The sequence below is a fragment of the Thermobia domestica genome, chromosome 13 (assembly GCF_964235325.1).
Source record: "Thermobia domestica chromosome 13, izTheDome1.hap1.1, whole genome shotgun sequence".
NCBI classification, from domain to species: domain Eukaryota; kingdom Metazoa; phylum Arthropoda; class Insecta; order Zygentoma; family Lepismatidae; genus Thermobia; species Thermobia domestica.
In genome coordinates this window covers 132198560-132219585 of record NC_137466.1, presented here as the reverse complement: position 1 = coordinate 132219585, position 21026 = coordinate 132198560, and the positions used below count along the sequence as shown (strand labels likewise).

Genomic DNA, 21026 nt, shown 5'->3' with positions numbered 1-21026 from the left:
GAATATATCAGTTGACTAACGAGACATCAAGAAGCTTTTGTTTACGGTACTTCTGCTATTAAAAGGGAAACTGCATTTCCGAGATTTCATGCTAACGCAATTGTGTTAGCACTGAAAAGAATGCATACAGTAGTTTTTCTAAAATTTACCTATTAAAATGTTCGTTCTGCACCTGAAATTTTATAAGTTATCCTTATTAAGTGATAATTAGAGGTCTGCACGGATTAAAAAAAAAATCACATTCGCTTCCCCAATTTGTCTATCCACAACCGCAGGTAATGAGATAACAAATATATATATATATATATATATATATAAAATTTTGTTTCCTCTGACAATTATAATTTCAAAAATAGTTCCTACTATAACAATTGTAAATATCTCCGTTATAGGTTCCTAAATCCTATGATGTAATAGTATCAATAAAGTTTAAGCTTAACTTTTACTGCTATCTCTTCCCATTGTATGTCATCTACACTAAATTAAATTCATGCGAATAAAAATACGAAACTGAAATTCGAACAACAAATTGTCAAGATGGTAATACCATACCTTTCAATTAATTTTAGAACAAATCCTTTTTGTTTGTATCGAATCCACAATACATAAGTGTCTGCTCAGAACCCACACGCAGAATGAAGATAAAAGACCCAGAAGGAGGAATAAGGCACCTCACACAAACTGCCATAAAATCAGATTATCGCTTCATATAGATTAGGGTTGAAAAAACAGAATATAAAATAATTAACAAAACTAAATTTTATTCTAGTGGTTATTTGTTGCGAAAGGGCAATTATAATTTATTATAAGACTAAATAATTAATAGTGTTTAGAAGAATGAACATTATAATTCTTGTCTTTTCACGAATATCCACATTTTTATCTACCATCCGCACAGGGGCTAAAATATATTCGCAAATATATGTAATAATGAAGACCACACATACCTCTAACCATAATGCATACTGCTTGTTTTAATATGAAATCTAACTTTAAAGCTCGTATCCGAGGAACAAATATTCTAATATCTACATTTTGTTATAATATGTTGTACATTAGATTTTCGCTTAAATATTGACTTGAGACAAGTATTCTTTCTATATTGTTACACTTCCAATGATTATCTTCCACTTGTATTTTCGTATTCGCCATTACACTGGAATTCAGACAAACGGGAAATTCTGACAGCCCATTGCTCTCAGTAGGTTCAGCTGTGTTATTTTATGAATAGGGAGTGAAATAATACTTAAGGAAAGAGACTTTCCTTTTCAAAAATTGACCAAAATTAAATACTCTAACTTTTGGGGCCGCGGTAGCTTAGTGGTAGACCGTTCACCTCTGGTGCATGGGGTCTCTGGTTCAAACCCTGCTCTCATCAAGTGAACTTTGGTAGACAATCACTGTGTGCGTGGGTTTCCTCAAGTTCTCCCGTTTCCTCCCACTTTCTTCATTCCACCATTTCATTCATTTCTTATCATCATCGTGTCCTTTAGCCTAGCCGGCATAATCGTGGGACGTGAAACTCAAAGATTTCATTTCAGTACTTTAAACTTGTTTCAGGAATGTGCTTGATTTAATCTTGCATTCGGTAAAGAGAAAACAGTGTTGATTGACACCGAACTTAATCTGAAAGTTAGCTTTTTAAAATATCTTAACTTATTGACTCACACAGATTAAAACGCTAACCTACCAATACAAAGACCGATCCGTTTCCATCAGAAAAACTCACATAGAGTTCTGTGTGTTGTCAAACTGGGTTTTACGAAAGAACAAAACTATGTGCACACTGTATCATTCTTTCAGCTGTTTGTAACAGCTAAGATCATGTGTGGGGAAAATAGCGCCGAAAAACAATGGTACGTCATGGCTCTTCTGCATTCAATTTTTTGTATTTTTCTCATAGAAGTGTCGGACTAATGGCTCTATGATAGGATGGGTTACGGTTAGTGTTACAATTAAACATCATACACAGCAGCCTCTTCCACAACCTAAGACCTATAATAAAGCAATTTTGGGATATGACGGCCTGTGAAAACCCATTAGCACAGCCTGCTATGGTGAAACGATTACATGTGGCCCAATCTACAATGAATCGCGCTATCCATCACAAATTGAGGCTGCAAACTGTCTGCGAGACTGTGCATTTGTGCGTATCGTGGAGAAAAAAAGGGGGAGCAGAAGGCTGTACAAGCGCTACCTGATGACCGCTGAAAATTTGTTGTGAAAGTGGACGAAATGTGGATTTACCTAAGTGACTGGAAACTTTCGGGCCATCGACTACAGAAGTGGTCATGCCAAACGCTAATGTAACTTGGTATGTCAATGCAAAGAAAGTGTCTCGTAAGATTTTATTGTTGTCATTGGCTTTGCTTTCTTCATCAATGTCAAAATCAATGCTGCTTATTTCCAAATATGTAATATTTTTCCAGTTTATACTGAACAGATATCAGCATTGTTTGGCAGCGACACTCATGTGTAGACCTCCACCAGGACAAAGGTGCAAGTCACATGGCCAAAACATCGTTGACCTATTGACGCATGGCAGCTGCAGCTGGTAGGATATTTCCATTAAGAGTCCAGATACTGGTCCCATGGAGTACTGTGCTTTTTGTCTCCTCAAACGGCATCTTTAATCACGCAAGTCGGGTTCCCACAGTAAATTGCCTCTGGAAAGCCAACAAGCAGGACAGGGGATAGTATACCCCTGTTACAGCTGCAATGAAGTGTGCTGCAGTGGAAACGGCGGTGTTAAGCAATGGTCTATGCCGGTACCCATACATCGAGCGTAATCGATGGTGGCGGGGTGGAATATGGGGATCCCGCAGATGGGGAATACATATCTGGATTCTTCATCAGTTTGTAGGGATCCGATTGTGCGGCTGCCATTTGTACATCATTGTATTTGATGGGTACGACGCTAATGTTTTGATTCAACAGCGATATTTGTACACGCTCGTTAGGCATTATATCAGCACCTTCACCGCTTAGTCAACGCTTCTGATGTGAAGACAGTGTTGTTTTCGACTCATGTTTATTAGATACATTTTGCTTAATTTCATTTGTACTATTACCTCTTCCAGTGTGTCGGTGTATTATCTTAACACCCGGTAAATTTTATTTTATTAGGGCTTCCATAGAATTAAAATTAACCAGATTCACTAGATCAGAAGGAAAAACTTGAAAAGTTAAGTGACTTATTATTCATTAAGCTATTGATATAACAGTATTATTATTATTATTATTATTATTATTATTATTATTATTATTATTATTATTATTATTATTATTGCGTAGATTAAGTCTTTTTGTGATATATTTCGACAACTTTTCGTGATGTGGGCATTGTCGGAGGAACGAAATTATTCTTGTGTACTACGTTATCATTATTATTATTATTTACACGGATTAAGTACATCTTTTCTTTGTTGAACTTAACATTGTGTAGAATATAAATTTGTTGAAATAGTGAAAAAAATATTACTAAACCGCCACTACAAACATGGTCATTGTGCTTCTAGTACAATTTTAGGTTCAATACAAAGACAAAATGTACTTGTCTGTATGATTCAAGAGTAGAAACCTAAGATTTATTCGAAGGAATTTTATTCTTTCGACGATGTCCACGCCAAGAATATATCAGGAAAAGAAATCAGATCTACGCAACACGGAAGAAGGAATAATACATTTTTGCATAAAAATAAACGATTGAACCGTATTTGTGTGTCTAATTTTCGGTTCCCTGTTTTCAGCTGAAGCAAAGATTGGAGCGTATGGACCGGCGAGTCACTCTGCAGAAACAACGTGAAGGAGCAGAAGGCGGATCAGGCTCGTCGGTGGCTCCTCCTCCCTGCCCTGTATCTCCTGCAGTCTCTGTGGTGACTGTTCCACCACCCTCTTCGAATGACAGTTCCACTTTCACAACTGCTACAACCACCACAAGCACAAGTACACTCACCATTACTACAACGGTCTCTAGTTCATCTGCAGTTTCCTCTCCAGGCTCATACCATTCCCCGAAAGAGAAAGACCAATCTCCTGAACGACATGGGGCTGTGATCACGTCCAAAATCCAAGTAAATAATGCAAAGCGGAAGAGAGACAATATCAGTCAACCTGCAGTAAAGAAACGTAGACGGTTGACGTCAGAATCCTCCGATGCAAGTACTACAAGAAGAGGTACAAGCAGTGATAGAGGCCAGCAGCAGAACTCAAGGGGTGAAAAAAATCAGAAAGGAGAAGTTAATCATAATTCGGTGCTTCCAGCAGAATTGAACTTTGATCGTCGTAAATTGCAAAAGAGATTGAAACTCAAAGGTGAATTCTTTTGTTTGAGTAAATGTTCCAAGTTTTATATGTTTTTACTTTAATTCGTGAAGGCTCTTCATTAAAGTTACCCCCTCCCACTTTTGTAAATTTTAGGGAATAACTTGTAAGATAACGAGCAATAAAGTAGTGATACTGTGCATTGTTGAAGCGAGCAATCCTTCCTATCATTAATTTCAACTCCAAACTATAGGAGCAGGTAATCTCTGACAACACACGCACAATGTTATATGGGAATCTTGAACTGCCTCGAGGCTGAGTGGTTAGAGTACGTACCTTAGGAGACTCGGGTTCGATTCCTGGCTTATATTGTTCTGAACCCACGTTAAGCTGTAGGGAACACGTTTCATATAGCCTCGCTGCTGGAAAGGACGCTAAACTCCAAATCAAATCTAAATTTATAACAATCTGATTGTGTTTAATAAACATTCAAGAAAACGTGTTACAAAAAATTGGAAAGGATGTGTTCACTGGCTAAATTCAACTGCAAGCAATTAAAACGAGTGTAAACTTTCAAAAAAAAAAAAAATATTAAAGGAAAGTTATCATAGAATTTTTATTTAAATCTCATGGGAAGAGGTAGAGTGAATCGTGATATCTGACTTCAGTTACGTAAGTGGGAATTATGTGAAAACCTCAATAAACACTAACTAGAGAAGGAAGTACAAGGAACTAACCTGTGTCTATTTCCCAACAAACTCTCCCTCTTTATTGATACACAGTTGTCATCGCTCCGTCCATTTTGTGTAGCACGTGGCATAGTCGTCTTTGGGGTATGTTTCAGATACTGGAAAATTGCATTTCCCGTAGATGATCTAGTGGCAAAATGGCGTCCACGAAGAGAATCTTCGAGGTTTGGGAATAACCAGAAGTCACTCGGGATTAAATCTGGTGAGTAGGGTTGGTATGACAAGTTAAATACCGTGGTTACCCAAGAATGAGGTCATAACATTAGCTCGGTACAGCGGTGCATTGCCCATGTGAAGTATGAAATTTCCATTTGCCATTTGTGGTCGTTTCTGTCAATTTTTACAAAAATTCTGTATCGAAAAGTGCACGCAAATACTCACTTGTAATTGTATGACCTTGCGGAATAGGGTGGGACAATATCACTCCCTGGGAATCCCAGAAGATAGCATACAGCACCTTCTCATTGGATTCCACATGACGAAATTTTTAAAGGTAGTGGTGAATGTGTTTCCATTGCATCGATTGTCTTTTATTTCTGAGTTGAATAATGGAATCTATGATCCATCCATTGCCACAATACTTTCCAAGAAATAGCATCCCTCTCTTTTGAAGTGTGTAAAATTTGAAACACGATCAAATCCTTACCTCTTTTTGATCGTCATTCAGCATCCGTGGAACCTAGCGAGCAGGAGCTTTCCTAAAATCTAGTCCGTTTGTAGTTTTCATTTTACTTTTCCCACTGTTAGCCCCAGTGTCTCACAGATCTCCTGCATGGTGACACGTCTATCTTCCCTGATAAAATTTTCAACATCGGCAATGGAGTCAGTTGTTGCTGTGTTTGGACATTCAGATCTCTGCTCATTTGTGACACTTCTTCGCCCTGCTTTGAACTCACTCACCCACTTAACTAACATTTTCTGCAAGAACGCTATCATCACACACACCCTCCAATTGGCGATGAATACGGCCTGCACAACGTCTGAGACGTCCATCCGTTGCTCTTCAACTGAAAATTTCATGTCTCTGGGCAGTATCAGACACGCACTGCTTAGAGACGAAGGATGGAGGTCTCCGACACTGCAATTGCCTTCCTGAAATCACAAAAAATGTGAACATTAGAACAAAACGACACTTACTTTTGGTGTGGATCTTGTACGTCATGTGTTAAAATCGAATAATATTCATGAAAAGTTATCATGGAACATTTCTTTCTAAATCTGAAAACGTTCTTTCGTTCTCTTGTTCTCAACATACCTGTATATGACATGTTTCATGAAAATCTAATATTTTTATGAAGTATGTTGGATCGTAGTGTTTTAAATCTGAGGGTGGGAGTAATCCGTACCACATTAGGGGGCAGTAGTCACTGCTTATTTTTAACTGATTATAATCCCAAGCACAGGGGATTACGGAAAAGTGAAAGAAGATACACAACATTGTATCGTTTGAACTGAAAACGGGGGCAGGGTGTGGGGTAATACAACTACATTATTCTTCACTGATTTCAACTCACTGGAGAGTGAGCGATTGTGAAAATGTAAAGAAAATCTACAACATATTACATCAAAATCGAACAGTTATAACGAGAATTATCACGGAACATACTTTTTAAATTCATGTTAGGGATGTGGTGGGGCTAATCCATTCTATATGAGGGGACTGAATTCATCTTTCGTTCTTGATTGATTTTAATCCCAAGGACTAGGTATTACGGAAAAGCCTATGAAAATGTGTATTATACTATATCAAAACCGGATAAATTTTGAGAAATTTATCATTTAACCTAAATAGAATCGGAGACGGGGAAGACACAAGGATAAATCCAGTACTTTATACCTTAGTGGTTTAAATCTCTACAAGATATGATTTGGAAACCTTAAAAATGTACGACATATTAACGAAAATATCGTGGAATTTTTGAAATGGGGAGGGGAGGTTAATTCACATCTTTATTCTTGGCAGATTTTAACCTTAAGCTGTGGGGATATTCCCAATGCTTTAAATAAGATATACATTAAGTTTTGTCATAATCGAGAATTGTTTACGTGGCTTATAATGGAAAATTGTCTCTCATGTACATGTGTAAAATTGCAACACTGAATGGATTTTTTACCCCCGTATACTTAAGGGATTGCAACTGCCAAGAAATTATTTCAGGAGGTGGGAGGAAGGTACATCTTAAGTCTGGTTAAAATCGGATAAGTTTTACGAGGATTATCGTGGAACAGATAGACGAAAACACAAACAAACTTCAGTCGACTCGAATTGTAGAATCTCGCTTCAATAAAGTAGGAACCAAAAATGTGGGTGCACATTTTATGACGTCATAGCTGTTGGGCACTAAAATTTATACACTATTCGAAAAATCTTGAAAACTATTATTATAGTATATGTAAAAGTATTTTGCAGATACTACGTGGCTCATTATTTAAATTTTTGGTGTTATTCATTGTCTGTAAGCTATTCACTAAAATTCAGAGAAGTGGGGGAGAGGTTAGTGAAGAGTCATATTTATTTTTTTCTTAATGTTTTTATAGTGCTGTAAATAGTACATACACTATTTGGATAAGAGGTAATTTTTAATATATATATATATATTTGTGTACTAGCTTAAAGGTTACAAGGGCATATTAAGATTAGTGGTCTATATATATATATATATATAACAATCTAGTGTGAGGATAATTTTAATTGCTGTGACTACAAACGAATATGTTTGTCAGGGCGTATTTTACGCTTCATGCAAAGATGAACATGAGATAACTTCTCGGTAAAATTTATATTGAAGAAGTAAAACTTACATATATTTACCAGAGCGACAAGATGTGACAGAGTATTTTATTGTTTTAATTTGAATTGATATTTGAAGGAAACCATAACGGTATAAATAACATTTTGGTTGAAATTGAGGTAAGTTCATAGATGCAGCTACACAAAGTTATTGTGGTAAAGAGATCTAGGTAACATATTGTTACTTGCTAGAAATATATTGTAGTTGTTTATCATAGCACTTTTCTTCAGTAATTTGCGGAATCGACAAACAAACTAGTTCTCCTCGGAAACCAAATTTCTGCACCTATACCGTTATTATTTTTAGCCATTTATGTAATATGTATATGGAAATTGTAGGTGCATTTTTACAGTTAATATCAGTGTTAATCAAAATGTGAAATGAAATATAATAGAAACTTCCTTTAAATTTCTAACTAATTTAGTTTCTTTAAAGAAAATGCTTTAAGAGAATATTCAGTTTGTTTATTATTAATTAAGGTTTTTATCATGACCAGTAAAGTTTTTTATTTTTTTAAATTTTCGATTGCATTTAAAAATTCACTACAAGAGTAGGATGTCAGATACTTCTCAAGCCCATTAACAGTGGTGAAGACTAAGCGGAAGGAGAGGGAAAATATACTCCTACGAATAGATTTCACTTTTACACGAAAGTAGTAGGTTTGCTAAAGATTGTTCGGTTTGTGTCGGACCGAAGTGTGTTATCGCACTTAAGTAGGTAGAAATTATTGTAAATAGCGATGAAGGTTTTTTTTTTTTTTTTTTTTAAGAAATTGGAGTAATATACGTTATGAAATAAATATTACAGCTGGTGTAAATAAAGGAATAACTCCAGATGGTCGTAGTTGTGCAATAGGTAATTAAAAAAAATTCAGGTGTAGAATTATTTTTTTCAGAAGAAAAGGTATGACTGTAAATTATGTAGATACTGAATATTGCACAGTTTACATTGAAATGCTAGTGGGGAAATATGTGACAGTTTCGCTTTTTTAATTGTAAGGCTGTACTATAGTCAAATAGTCAAGCTATTATCAAGCCTCTCACACCAAAAGTAGTGGTATCTTGAAAATTCATTGAGTACATTTTTGTGTAAGAGAAAAGACAAATCCTGAATCAGGAGTCTGTTGCTGTTAATTTTGATTAGATGTTAAATTAGGGTGACCAGATTCTGACAAGCGAAGCGTAGTACACAAATATAATAGTATATGATAGTTTAACTTACTGCCTTGGCAATACGCATGCCCTTGTTATGACTTCTAACTTAGTTAGCATCACTATCGTAAGTTGAAAAAGAAACCTTTCCTACATTACCGATATCTCAACAAGCCCTTTTCAGTAAAAACAATGTATTACAAAACAATGGTTTGTTGATTGTTCTCCTTCCCTAATCTTTTGAGGAGTGGGTTAAAACACAGCAGTTTATTATTCTGGGAAAAAGTGCCTGTGATTCAAAATGTTGTTATAAAGAATGAAACATTAACATATTGCAAATAAGTTAACCCAGGACATTTCGTAGGAGACTTTGAAAAAGAAGAACATTTCTCGATTTTTTAGGCGTCTTCGCAACTACACAGGACAGTTCCTTGAAAAACAGTACTGTACTGCGAAAATCAATACGTCTGGTGTACTGAGTACGTCTGATGTTAAGTATATTGCTGACCGTAATGTAAAATTATATATATATATATATATAGAGTGGTGCAAATGCAGTGTGTCACAATGGTTTCTTACACATACGTTTGTGATACAAAATCAAACGTTTGAGAAGGAAAATGAATTGTATCCCTTTGAATAAATTGAATTATCGAAGATGAATTTTCGCACATGGCAAATTATATAGTGTGTGAAATTTTCGTTTCTTTGTATGTTCACAACAAATATTTGTGGAGATTAAAGTTTATTGGTAATAGATATATGAGAATAGTAACAATTTGTGACAGATGTTACAACTAGTGCCTGGAATAAAGGGCAACATAAAAAGCTCAATAATGCTCGCAAAATTGCGAAATAAAAAGCTGAAAATGGCAGGTAAAATGACAAAATTGAAGGGCAGGTTGAACAGGAGAGGTAAAAGTGCACATCCTTGCCTTACTCCTTTACTTTTTGTTGCTTCATTCTGTTAGCATTTATAATACGATCACACTTTGCCGAATGTGCGCACCTGTCACCCTGTACAACACACAGTTCACTGTACAGCAGCAACATTGAAGATTTTCACAGAACTGGATTATTATTATTATTTATTTATTTATTTATTTATTTATTTTTAAAGCAAGCTTGGTAATGGCGTCTGGCAACTTTACAGAATTTGTTGCGATGAAAGCTAGTTCCTTTTTCAAGAAATTCTTTTTAAGCAAACTTTGATCAGTCTTCATTAAAGACATATCACCATCACAAGTGGCAATGATTCTTTGATGTATTCGAATTTCTTAGCATAATAGAGAACAGCTATAATCCATGACCCCATGTCCTTAAGATAAGCTGTGGTAGGAGCGGAAGTTCAGCGGCTAATTCACGAAAAGCTCTGGTTCGCGAGGGAGCTTCCAGAAATACCGTTTTCACAGTTGACACGAGATCAACGTCAGGAAAATGAAAACGTCTTCCTCTGCAATTCTAGGTAGTGTAAGTGAGCCAGACAGGTGATATGCAGCATACTTGGGAGTAGAACCTTGATGGCTTTTGCTGCGCTTTTCATATATGTAGATCCGTCTGTAATAAAAGGAAGAATTCTATCGTGTGACACGCATTCTGGCCACAGAATATCAGTGATCTTGTGTAATTAAAAAGAAATCTCAAGAACTTCTGATACAGACAAATAGGTTTGTGTGCCACCTTCCCTTTCCAAAGTTGCAGTTATAACATTAGTAATGGAACGATCTAGAATGTCGCATGTTTAATCAATTGAAATTCATATATTTTTGTCAACTAACATTTTACTGATACAGTCAATAGTTCTGTTGTACATGCTATTACTGTAAGTCTTTCTCAGACTTTTTGTTTTGTATATTTCTCAACAAAGTTTCTAAGGGAAACATTTTCAAACTTCCATAAAGGGATGTCCGCATTAATCAGAGCTTTACACAGATCATGAGCAAACCTGTTGGTAGCAAGACACAATTCATGAATGTTCCAAGATGATCTTCAACCTTTTCACCAGCTGATTGGCTTGTCCTTGCAGATTTGTGTTTTGCAGTGCTTATATGATGTGTGTGTGAAAAAAAAAAAAAAAAAAAGTGGAAACCACAGAGTCACATAATACACGAAACAGTACAAAATTATCTGTTGTAAACACACTACACCCATACTCTGATTTTTTTTTTTCATCTTTCCTAGAAAGGCGTACTGTCGGCATCTTGAAACACTGAAGTGAATACCAACAGCAGCTATGTCATGCACGTCAGCGACGTACAGTAATTGCCTATATTTGCCTATAGCTCTTGAAGCACCTCCATTTATTTCTATCATTCAGAATTCCAAGAACTGAAGACGCACTAGCATTCCTCCTCCTCCTCCTCCACTTACCACATTCTGATAGTAATATACTGCAGTTATCAAGACACTGCGATCGCTTGACAAGATAAAAGCGAGCTAGATATTTAGGATGCTGTCATTCATGTGTGGATAAAGACCGGTGCAAGAAAAGATGGCAAATTGTTTCTGAATTGTGAAATTCAATTGTTCCTGAAAATATGAAAATTGGAATATGTGTCATTTACGGCATTTTGCCATTAATTCCGGTCTTTAATTATAACAGTTTTCATCGCTGGTAGAGATGCCCTATTCTGATATTTAAGTCTTTTGATTGGTATATATCGTGCCATAAATAACTGGTTTTAGCTCAGTAACGTGTTACTAAATGCATTATGTGTATTTGTTGTTATTTTAGGTAATCAGAGAGCTCTTCGAGGCTTGAAGAAAGACTCATTGCTTACAACTACTACCTTATATTATACTCCTGTAGGAGAAGGTTCAAATTTTGGAGGTACCGACACGCCGCCTCCTCATGAAGAGGTAGAGGTATGTTTAATGAGTTATTAAAAGAGTAATTAATTGTAGTAATGTGGAAGTTGCGTGTACTTTGTAGTTGTTTTGCCAGAAAAGCTATTTTTAGCCTTCAGAACCCAGCGTTCTATTTATTTAACATCACTAATTAAGTATGATTATTATTTAATTTGTATTAAGTATATTAGCTTTTCTAGGTCTACGTCAGAAAATATATGGCAAATAATTCTGAGGCTGCTATAAACATTTGGCTTAATGTGTTCTTAACAAGTGTTATTGGAAAACGGAATATTGGGTTTCATATGGAAACTTATCTGCTTTCAATGTAGTTCTTTTTATAAGTATCCTGGGCTTCAATTGAAGACAGCCAATTTTATTTATTTATTCATAAGTTGTCTTGAATGATTAGAATAGTTTATTTCCAAAGAATATATGAAGAATTGATACTCAAATCAAGGATATTTACTAATCAATAACAAGAATTGAATAAGTTTCTTTTAATACTCATTTAAAATTTCGGACGTATTTAATTAGTTTGGAGTTTTACGTCCCTTTTCAGCACCGATGCAGGGTTTCCATCGATCTAGAAAACTTGAAAATTAGGAAATCCAGTTTACTCGCAAAATTGCCCTAGAAAAGTTAGCGAAGTTCGATGTCAGCTCGCTCCAAGTGACCTTTGTGGTGGACAAACACCGTACATTGATTCTCGGGGTTCTCCCGTTTCCTCCCACTTTCTTTATTCCACTGTTTCATTCATTTCTCATCACCGCCTCCTTTAGCTAGCCGGCATAACTGTGGGACGTAAAACTTAAATATTTCATTTCATTTCAAAAGTTAGGGAATTTTAAGTACAGCTTTACCCGGTTATTTGGTAGGGGATATTTTATAAATTAGTTTGTTTTGCAAAATTTCTCTATCTACACAAACACTATATAAACAGTAGATATTACTGCTGTTCACATTTTATGACATTTTCGGTTTTCAATTTTTAGAAAATCGAATATAGCCATATGTAGTAAAAATTCGGCGTGTATAGTGCTCTTTATATGTTGAAGCAACTCTTCGTTTGGACTCCATGACGCTTTCCGTTTGGAATGCAATTAACGTTGCTCAGATACAAGGTAACCAAACAAGTTCTTACCATTTTTGACATCCCATTAATCATGCACTCACAGAGAGGAAAGGAGATGACGCATGTGTCTGCCAAGCGATAGGAAGTTAGTCTGACCATCGACCTTCAGTAATACAGTCAAGCTGCGCACACACAGTAGTCATAGTTCGTCCAGTGTCAAAGAGAAATGAAGGTGTCGAAGCAGCTTGTTCGCGTGTGTTGGTTGTATGACTTTACGGCGGGCCTCTCAGCTACTGCATCAAGTCGCCGCATATGCCAGACATTTGAGGAGAGTGTCGTGAACGAACGCATCGCCAGGCATTGGTTCCAGAAATTCCGTTCGGGACATGTGAGCCTTGAAGTGGACGACCACATGTGTTGGATGACGAGGCCCTGAAAGCAGCCACCGAAGAGGACCATGGTCTAACATGTAATGAATTTGCTGGAAGGTTCCATGTTTCCGCTGAAGCAGTCGGACTGCACTTGCGTGGGATAGGGAAGTCAAACAAGTTAAGCAAGTGGGTACCGCACACACTGTCGGCAGCCAACAAGGAACCTTGCATTATAAGCTTCTACAACCTGGTAAAGCCATCACTGCTGACCTCTATTTTCAGCAGTTGCAAATGGTGCATGTGCATTGCGGCAGAAGGAGCTAGCATTGGTGAATCGCAAGAGTGTACTCTTCCTGCACGACAATGGCAAGTGGCATGTCGCAAAGAGGACCCGGGAGATCCTTCAGCAACTTGGCTGGAAGACACTATACCATGCACCATATTCACCGGACCTTGTTTCAACATATTATCGCCTGTTTCATTCCCTCGACAACCACCTGTGTGGAAGACCCTTCGCAAATGAGGGAGACCTGCGGAACGCACACAAGGACTACTTCGCATCCACGACCGCCGAGCTTTATCACCAGGATATTGTGCTGCAGGAACGTTGACAATAGGTGGTGGATACTGATGGAGATTGCTTCGAAACCGAAAGGTACGTACCGTCCACTTTATTGCTCTTTATCACTGCTCTATAACGGCAGGAACTTTTTTTAGCTACCTTGTAATTTTACTGGCTACATAATTTTTGCTCCTGCAATTACGTGAAGAATTAAAGGTAAGTCAGAGTACGCAACTGACGCATGCTGCAGTTACAAAATAAAGAAGGTTACCTGATGTGCTACAGTCCTTAATCTATTGCGAAACAGTTTTGACAGTCTCTTCAGTCTTTTTCCAGTCAAAACGTCTTGTTCAATCCCTTCTTGCTCTATATATTTTGTTTACCACTTTAACTGTGAAATTTGGATACTGTTCTGTTCAGAAATTACTATATATTGCATGAAATTGTTCCGCATATATAGCAAATATTACTCACTGGAAAGCAAGAAAGTAGAATATTATATGTACTTGTTCTATTTACAAGTTTCACTGTCAACAAACACAACTTTGTGGTGCGTGTTGAATCATAGGAGTTGCCATATCATATGCTCCAAAGATGGATTGGTGGAAAACTTACTTTTTAATTCTAGTGTGGAGTATCGTAGATATCACTACGTGCTGTACAGTGTACGTACCTATGATGCTAAATTTTTGTGTAATTCTGTTTTTAGAGATACGATTGTATGATTTGTGTTCTTTGCAAACTATTAATTGTTTATTTGTTTCTACCTAAATTACCTTTCTCCAAATTTAATCCTGAGTTGGGAAAAGGACTGTTGAAATGGTTTTAACATAAATAAAGATTGTGACGTATTAGGCAAGCGTATTGTGTGTATAATCCAAAATAATGTTATCTTTACCTCAAGCAAATTTCTACTTGTCTTTATTTATATTTACGTGCCATTAAATACTTTCCATTACTTCTGTCCTCACCCAAATGTCAATTCTTGAAATCGGTGAATATTTCAGGATTGCGGAATTTGAAATAAATTACTGATGGGAAAGATAAACTACGTTGAGTTGCTTCAGTATTGGTATGATTAAAATGGAGTTGGTTTAATTTGCAGTGATACTAACGGTTAAAATGACTGTATGTTATTTGATCATAGTCTTATGCTGTTTTACAGGTTCCCAGCTGGCGATTAAAAGTGTATTCTAGTTGTTACTCCATGGAAGGAACAGAAAATTTAGACGATGAAGTTTTTAATAAAAGACATCAAAGACTTGAAATTGACGAGAGGAGGAGAAAAAGGTTAACATTTTTCTTCTTTATTTTATTTTGTATTAGCTTAAATGATGTTTTTTTGTAATGAGTTTAGTGTGCTGAAGTTCCAGAACTCTAGTTGCCCTTCAGTCTAATGATTCACACAAAACTAGAAATATATAGGAAAATGGTCACATACTAATTTCCTAATTTTATTGTCGAATCATTCTAAAGATATGTGATCATAAGGTTTTTTTTTTTTTTTCTTTCTTTCTTCCCACACTCTTATTCTATGTACGAACAGTCTTCAAAATTTCATGCCTCTATGTTCAGGGTGATGCAGTGAAGTATGTCCAAATTTAAGTAGGTGGTTCCTATATAGTCAGGCAACAAAAAACTCTATACGACATCTTCCTTTAAGATACACAGGATGTTACTGAATATGGTGCGACAGCAGGGCGCTTACCTTAAAAGACATCTCAGAGCTCTAGTCTATTTGTCACCTGTCGGGAATGTTCACGATCTGGAGGAAGGCATCCGTTCGAGGCTGCAGCAACTTCAAACAACGCTAACATGTCCATGCATCCATGATGCGTCGTTTTTGAGCCTGTCTCTGGAGCAGATCGTAGTTAAGAGGAACCATGTCCTTGCCTCCTCCCGAGAGACGTGTGCCATTCTCCAGGTTGCAGTAATTATATGTTGCTCCTGTTGATGGTTATCATTATTCCACCTGCCCTTTTAGCTGCACCTCGGGGCGTTGATGATTTTTTCACTGTTTCCAATATGTCAGTGTCTTTCTCAGGCTCAAAAATTATCTGTTCGCCCCCGTACTTTCCTATCCTGCAGCGTGTGTTGTATCGTATGATTCATCTTTTATATCTCCGAAACGATCTGTTCCACGTATATTGATACAATACTTTTTTGTTGCCTGTCGTTAGAGGAATTATCTGAAGCTTCCACGTAGCTGAGCGCATCACTGTATATAACAACAAAGAAAATCGCCTTCTTCCCCTACCCGTTTATCAAAAATCATGCAAGTAAATATGTCTAGCTTTAGTGTATTAAGTAGTTCTCATGTACCAAGGCCTATTTCTTTATATTCAGCGGTTGAAACAACATACAATCCCACTCTCCCTGCGTCCGCCGTATTGAATTTGTAAAGTATAGGATATATTTATATGTTCTTTGAAGCAAGAAACTCCTATATGTAAAATTTCGTACAACGATTAAGAAATAACATGGAATAATAGTAACTTCCGCATGTAATAATAGATTTTTTCACAATTTGCTCCACCTTTAATGAATGTTCCATGAATTCAAAGCTTAGATTTGGCTTTGATTTTAGTTTAGCGTCCCTTTCAGCAGCGAAGTTTAACGTAGGATTCGAATCATGAGCTCCTGCTAGGAATCAAATCGAGCTCTTAAAAAGCTCCACGAATTGCAAGCGTGATGGTAGATAGTCTGTAACTTGTGAGATAACTACTGGAGATATTGGTGAAAGCTCCATTAAATTGATTCAGATTCTGACGTCCTTATACCCTGCCATTAGATCTTTATTCTATTATTATCAGATATGTCTAGTGTACAACAGAATTTCAACTAGAAATTCATAATACATTATCGTCTTCATATTTTAGTTGTATGTCCTCTTTTATGTGTCATATTGACTTTAGTTTTAAGTTCTTACTGTTATTAAATGTTCTCAGATGAAACGCAATTTCGGTTTTGGCTATAGTAGTAATTTGAAGTAGTTAATTGTCCAGGTCGACTTTTAAAATTATATTATTTTAAACGTAAGATTTTTCTAAAATTAGTGACATTCTTATTAAAAAGATGAATGAAAGCACAGACTCCGTTGATTGCTCTGTTACAATGAGTTTCCTTCGACGGTTTCGCCACTTATGCTGTAAACTTGTTTATGAAATGAACTCACCCACATGAAAGTGTAAACATATTTGACACTTTTAGAGCAAGGGTTGAAAATTTTTATGGGACCTCTTTCTTAAACTAGTTGGTTATGTAGAAAAGAAGTTTGACGATTCTATAGTTCTTCCGTGGATACTCAGTGTTAACAGTGCAATAGATTCTAACAACACGAGTCTCTCTACAGCTGTACTTCTTTTCTTGATGTAATTTATGGAATTCATCCTAAACTCATGTGCAAAATTAAATAATATTTAGTAATATAATAAATTGTTGAATATGGAACCATTAGAATGCACTAAAATTCAAATTCTTTGGCAGATACGCAATTAGCGGATTAACTTTTTAAAAATTTGATTAAAAATGCGTTAACATAAATCTTTAAATAGACAGTATTCTTGTTTGTTTATAGCAAGTAAAAACAAAAGGTAGATGGACTGGAAACTGAACGCTCATTTTAATGAGTTACACTGGAATTTGCTTTTCTAATATAATGCACAGTTGTATACTCGCTGTTACAGCATTTTGAACCTTTATTCATTTCTTTGTCAAAAAACTTGGGAACATGATGTATAGCGAATGGGGATGTAAAAACTGGATGGGGATGTTACAGTAAAATGTAGTATAATAAAACATCATTATCGTTAAAGATGTGTATTCATTATTTGACCAGATGTGTATTCATATGTTCAATTTCATGAGAACTAGCTGTAAAATGTGTAGAAGAGATGTTTTAAAAAATAAGGCAGATTATTAGAAATTGTTCAAGACTCGTTTATAGCGCACGTATTTTCAGTTTGAATAGCAAGAGTCGTAACAAGTGAGGCAGGTTAGTGATTACCGGTAGTTTAACCTGCTCCTCAATTTCCTTTTGCAGGGGGCCGCAGTGGCTCACTGGTAGAACGTTCACCTCTGGTGCATGGGATCCTTGGTTCGCTGCCAGCTCGCGCCAAGTGAACTTTGTGATGAACAAACACCGTGTGCGTGGGTTTCCTTGGGGTTTTCCCGTTTTCTCCCACTTTTTTCATTCCACCATTTCAGTCATTTCTCATCATCACCGTCACTTTTAGCCTAGCCGGTATAACCGTGGGATGTAAGACTTCAATATTTCATTTTTTTTTTTTTCATTTCCTTTTGCAATATTTTGAAGAGGCATATTTAGCTCATATTAGCACTGGGAGCTAAGGTACGCTTCATATTAGCACTGTATATATTTATTTTCCTATATAAAAATACACACACATAAGTTTTCCACAAAATTCGTTTAATTAAATACATTTTTATCGGGTAATAGCAGAAATAAATAAAGTTCAGCACTTAAATTTATTAATTTCCATAAATTTGGCATAAAAGTTATGGAAAATTCACAGTTCGAATAAATGTCTTCTCATTCTATTCCATTTATGCTTAAAGCTAGCATTTGGAAGTCGTCTATTGATGGACAGCAAAGTTGTGCTCAACTAGACTTCAAAAATTATGTTAAATGCGGCTTTGAAATATTCAGTATAAGTGGTCATAGAATTGGCAAGTTAACTTAATCAAATATTAAAACGTATTTTTTGAGAAATTAGAGCTTCTGACTTTCTTTTTAATCTGATATTTGCTATACATAGATTACATTGATGGATCGCAATGGCTAAATGGTAGAGCGTTCACCGTTGGTGCGTCTGTTCCCTGGTTTGACCCCAGCTCGCGCCAAGTCAACTTTGTGATGGACAAACACTTTGCGTAGGTTTTCTCGGTGTTCAGTGCTCTCCAGTTTCTCCTCACTTTATCATTTTACCATTATCATCCACCTCGTCATCACTGTCTCCCTTAACTCGGTGAGTAATCGTAGAACGTTAAACCAGTAAAGAATATCAGAGTGAAAAAGCGCAGCTGGGCCGAAGATCGAACGTAGGTCTCAGGTGTACAGTGTTCGTCCTCTTACTACGTTATCCAATCATCTTGATTAGCTACGTATCTTCTCTCACGGGGTCAGTGTTTCGTCTTGCTTGAGCAAACCCAGTTGCGGTTTTTAAATAAACATCAACAAATGATTAGAAACTACCTCCCCAAATTATCTAAAGATGAACGTTTCAGCAAAAGGTCATTACCTTTAGCACATATCTTTTCAGAAAGATCACATTGTCTCTGAAGCTACGTCTCGTTGATTATGCCCTTCTTAATTGCATTACTTTTCTTCCAGTAAATTTCCTTTGTACCTAAATTTTCTTCTTCATGAACACTAAGCCATATTTTATATAGCTGGTTAGTAATGATTAAAGAATTAAACACAAACAAACTATTTGCTGAGCAAAACAATATATTCACAATTAAAAAATTACACACGTGTGGCAGTTTCGCCAACTAAGACTTTGGCTTCAAGTCTGATGAAGCCAAAGTGTTAATTGGCGAAACTGTCATACGTATGTAGTTTTTAAATGTGAATATATTGTTTTGCTCAGCAAATTGTTTGTGTTTAATTATACACCAAGCAAAGCTTCTACTTGTGGAAAATGAGTAAAGAAGCTTTTGCTTTAAAGGCTCACTTGTTTCACCTCTTCTATATCACTCGGTAATGGCGTAATTAGTCGAAGAAAAGTATTAAAACTACACTAATTTGAATCTCTTCACATTCTATGCATCCCATTAAATCGAGTGGCTGTATCAACAGATGAGTTCGCTTACACATGTGAGACATGCAGGCAACAACTGATTTTTGTAAATCGACTGGACCGGGAATGTAGGCTCTGTCTTGCGTTAATCACTACGCTAATCTAGATAATGGTCCCCAAGCTATTCATAGATTTCTTCATTATCTTTAAATTTTAATTTGATGATCGTCAGAAATTTCGAAATTCTGGACATACGTACAAAAGAAATACTTAAGTTAGTTTTGTATTGAAATTGTTAGTTGAAAATGTCATTTCCTACGTAGAGTTTAGGAATATGTATAATCTTGAAATGATTTCTAACCTGTAACTGCATCTGTTAAAGGTGGGACATTCAGAGAATCCGGGAGCAGCGTCAGTATGAGAAGCTGAGACAACGACAGAGCCAAAGAGGACGTGGGCATTCACGTCGAGAAGAAGAGCCGTTGAGTTCATTATGGCCAGATGCTGATGATGCTTACCTCTTGGAAGTAGCAGATTCAGTGCCTGTAGCTGCTTTTGGTTTACCCATTACGAAATTCCAAAGCAGGTAGGTGGAAACACGATTTTAGGTTTCATTCCACGTTTTCAGGATTCGTCGTTGTATATATGTTATCTGTTGTTCTGAGAAGTACTTTTAATGCAAATTATTATGTCATAACCCAGTGATAGATGAACCAATGCAGGATAATGAGATAAACTTATATGAGTATCAAATGTACGTGTGATACAGAGATCTAATCGTAGAAGAGATGGGAAGATCTTTGGAAGTATTTTTGGTCTGTAAATGTGTATATCGTTAATGGCGCTCTTTGATACGGTACTGTGTGCAAAATCTTCATTTTATCTTGATTAACTGTGTCGAAAAATAACTAGTATCGCAATAATCCAATTGGAACTAATAAGAGCTGTGTGTGAAACTCGAAAGAAGTAATACTAACTTCTTTCTGTTATAAGAAAGAATACACTTTTTTAATGTAGTAACAGAAGAAAAATCCTGGTGAAAATTGTAAGAAAGCTAGTGCTGTCTCCTTTAGTAATCCGTGAAAAGGGAAACAGACTATTTGTAACGATGAAAATAATAAAAATTCTTTATTTACCAGTCAAACAAGTGAGTGATAACCAGGGCTATTGGAATTTTCATCTCCTCCGTCCCCCTTTCTGTCCAGAATAAAAGAAAGCACTAGGTTTTAGTGGGTAAAACAACAAAATTCCAAGATATTCACCTCCAAAAATATACTTCGAAAGTTGGATTGAAATGATAGCCTTAATGTAATTATAATTTCTTAAACCGTGTTTCCTAGTACACATCTAGTTTCAGAATTTGCTTTAAATATGTATTTATTGGAATGAGATCTCCAGAATAGAATACAATTTAAAAAAAAAAATCATGAATAACGAATTTAGTTTCCGCTCGC

At 36.2% G+C, this 21026-nt stretch overlaps 1 protein-coding gene across 4 annotated transcripts in view; it reads left to right on the top strand.

Moving 5' to 3' along the window:
• LOC145668513 (uncharacterized) overlaps positions 1 to 21026 on the top strand; it is a 46183-nt gene that overhangs the window by 11541 nt on the left and 13616 nt on the right. For 3 of the 4 annotated variants that reach the window (XM_081736482.1, XM_081736485.1, XM_081736484.1), the window contains exons 2-5: positions 3750 to 4314; positions 11690 to 11820; positions 14958 to 15100; positions 19955 to 20158. In XM_081736482.1, the coding sequence (XP_081592608.1) occupies positions 3750 to 4314; positions 11690 to 11820; positions 14958 to 15100; positions 19955 to 20158 (1043 nt within the window). The remainder of the gene's footprint in view (positions 1 to 3749; positions 4315 to 11689; positions 11821 to 14957; positions 15101 to 19954; positions 20159 to 21026) is intronic. The other variant, XM_081736483.1, reaches the window with a different exon arrangement.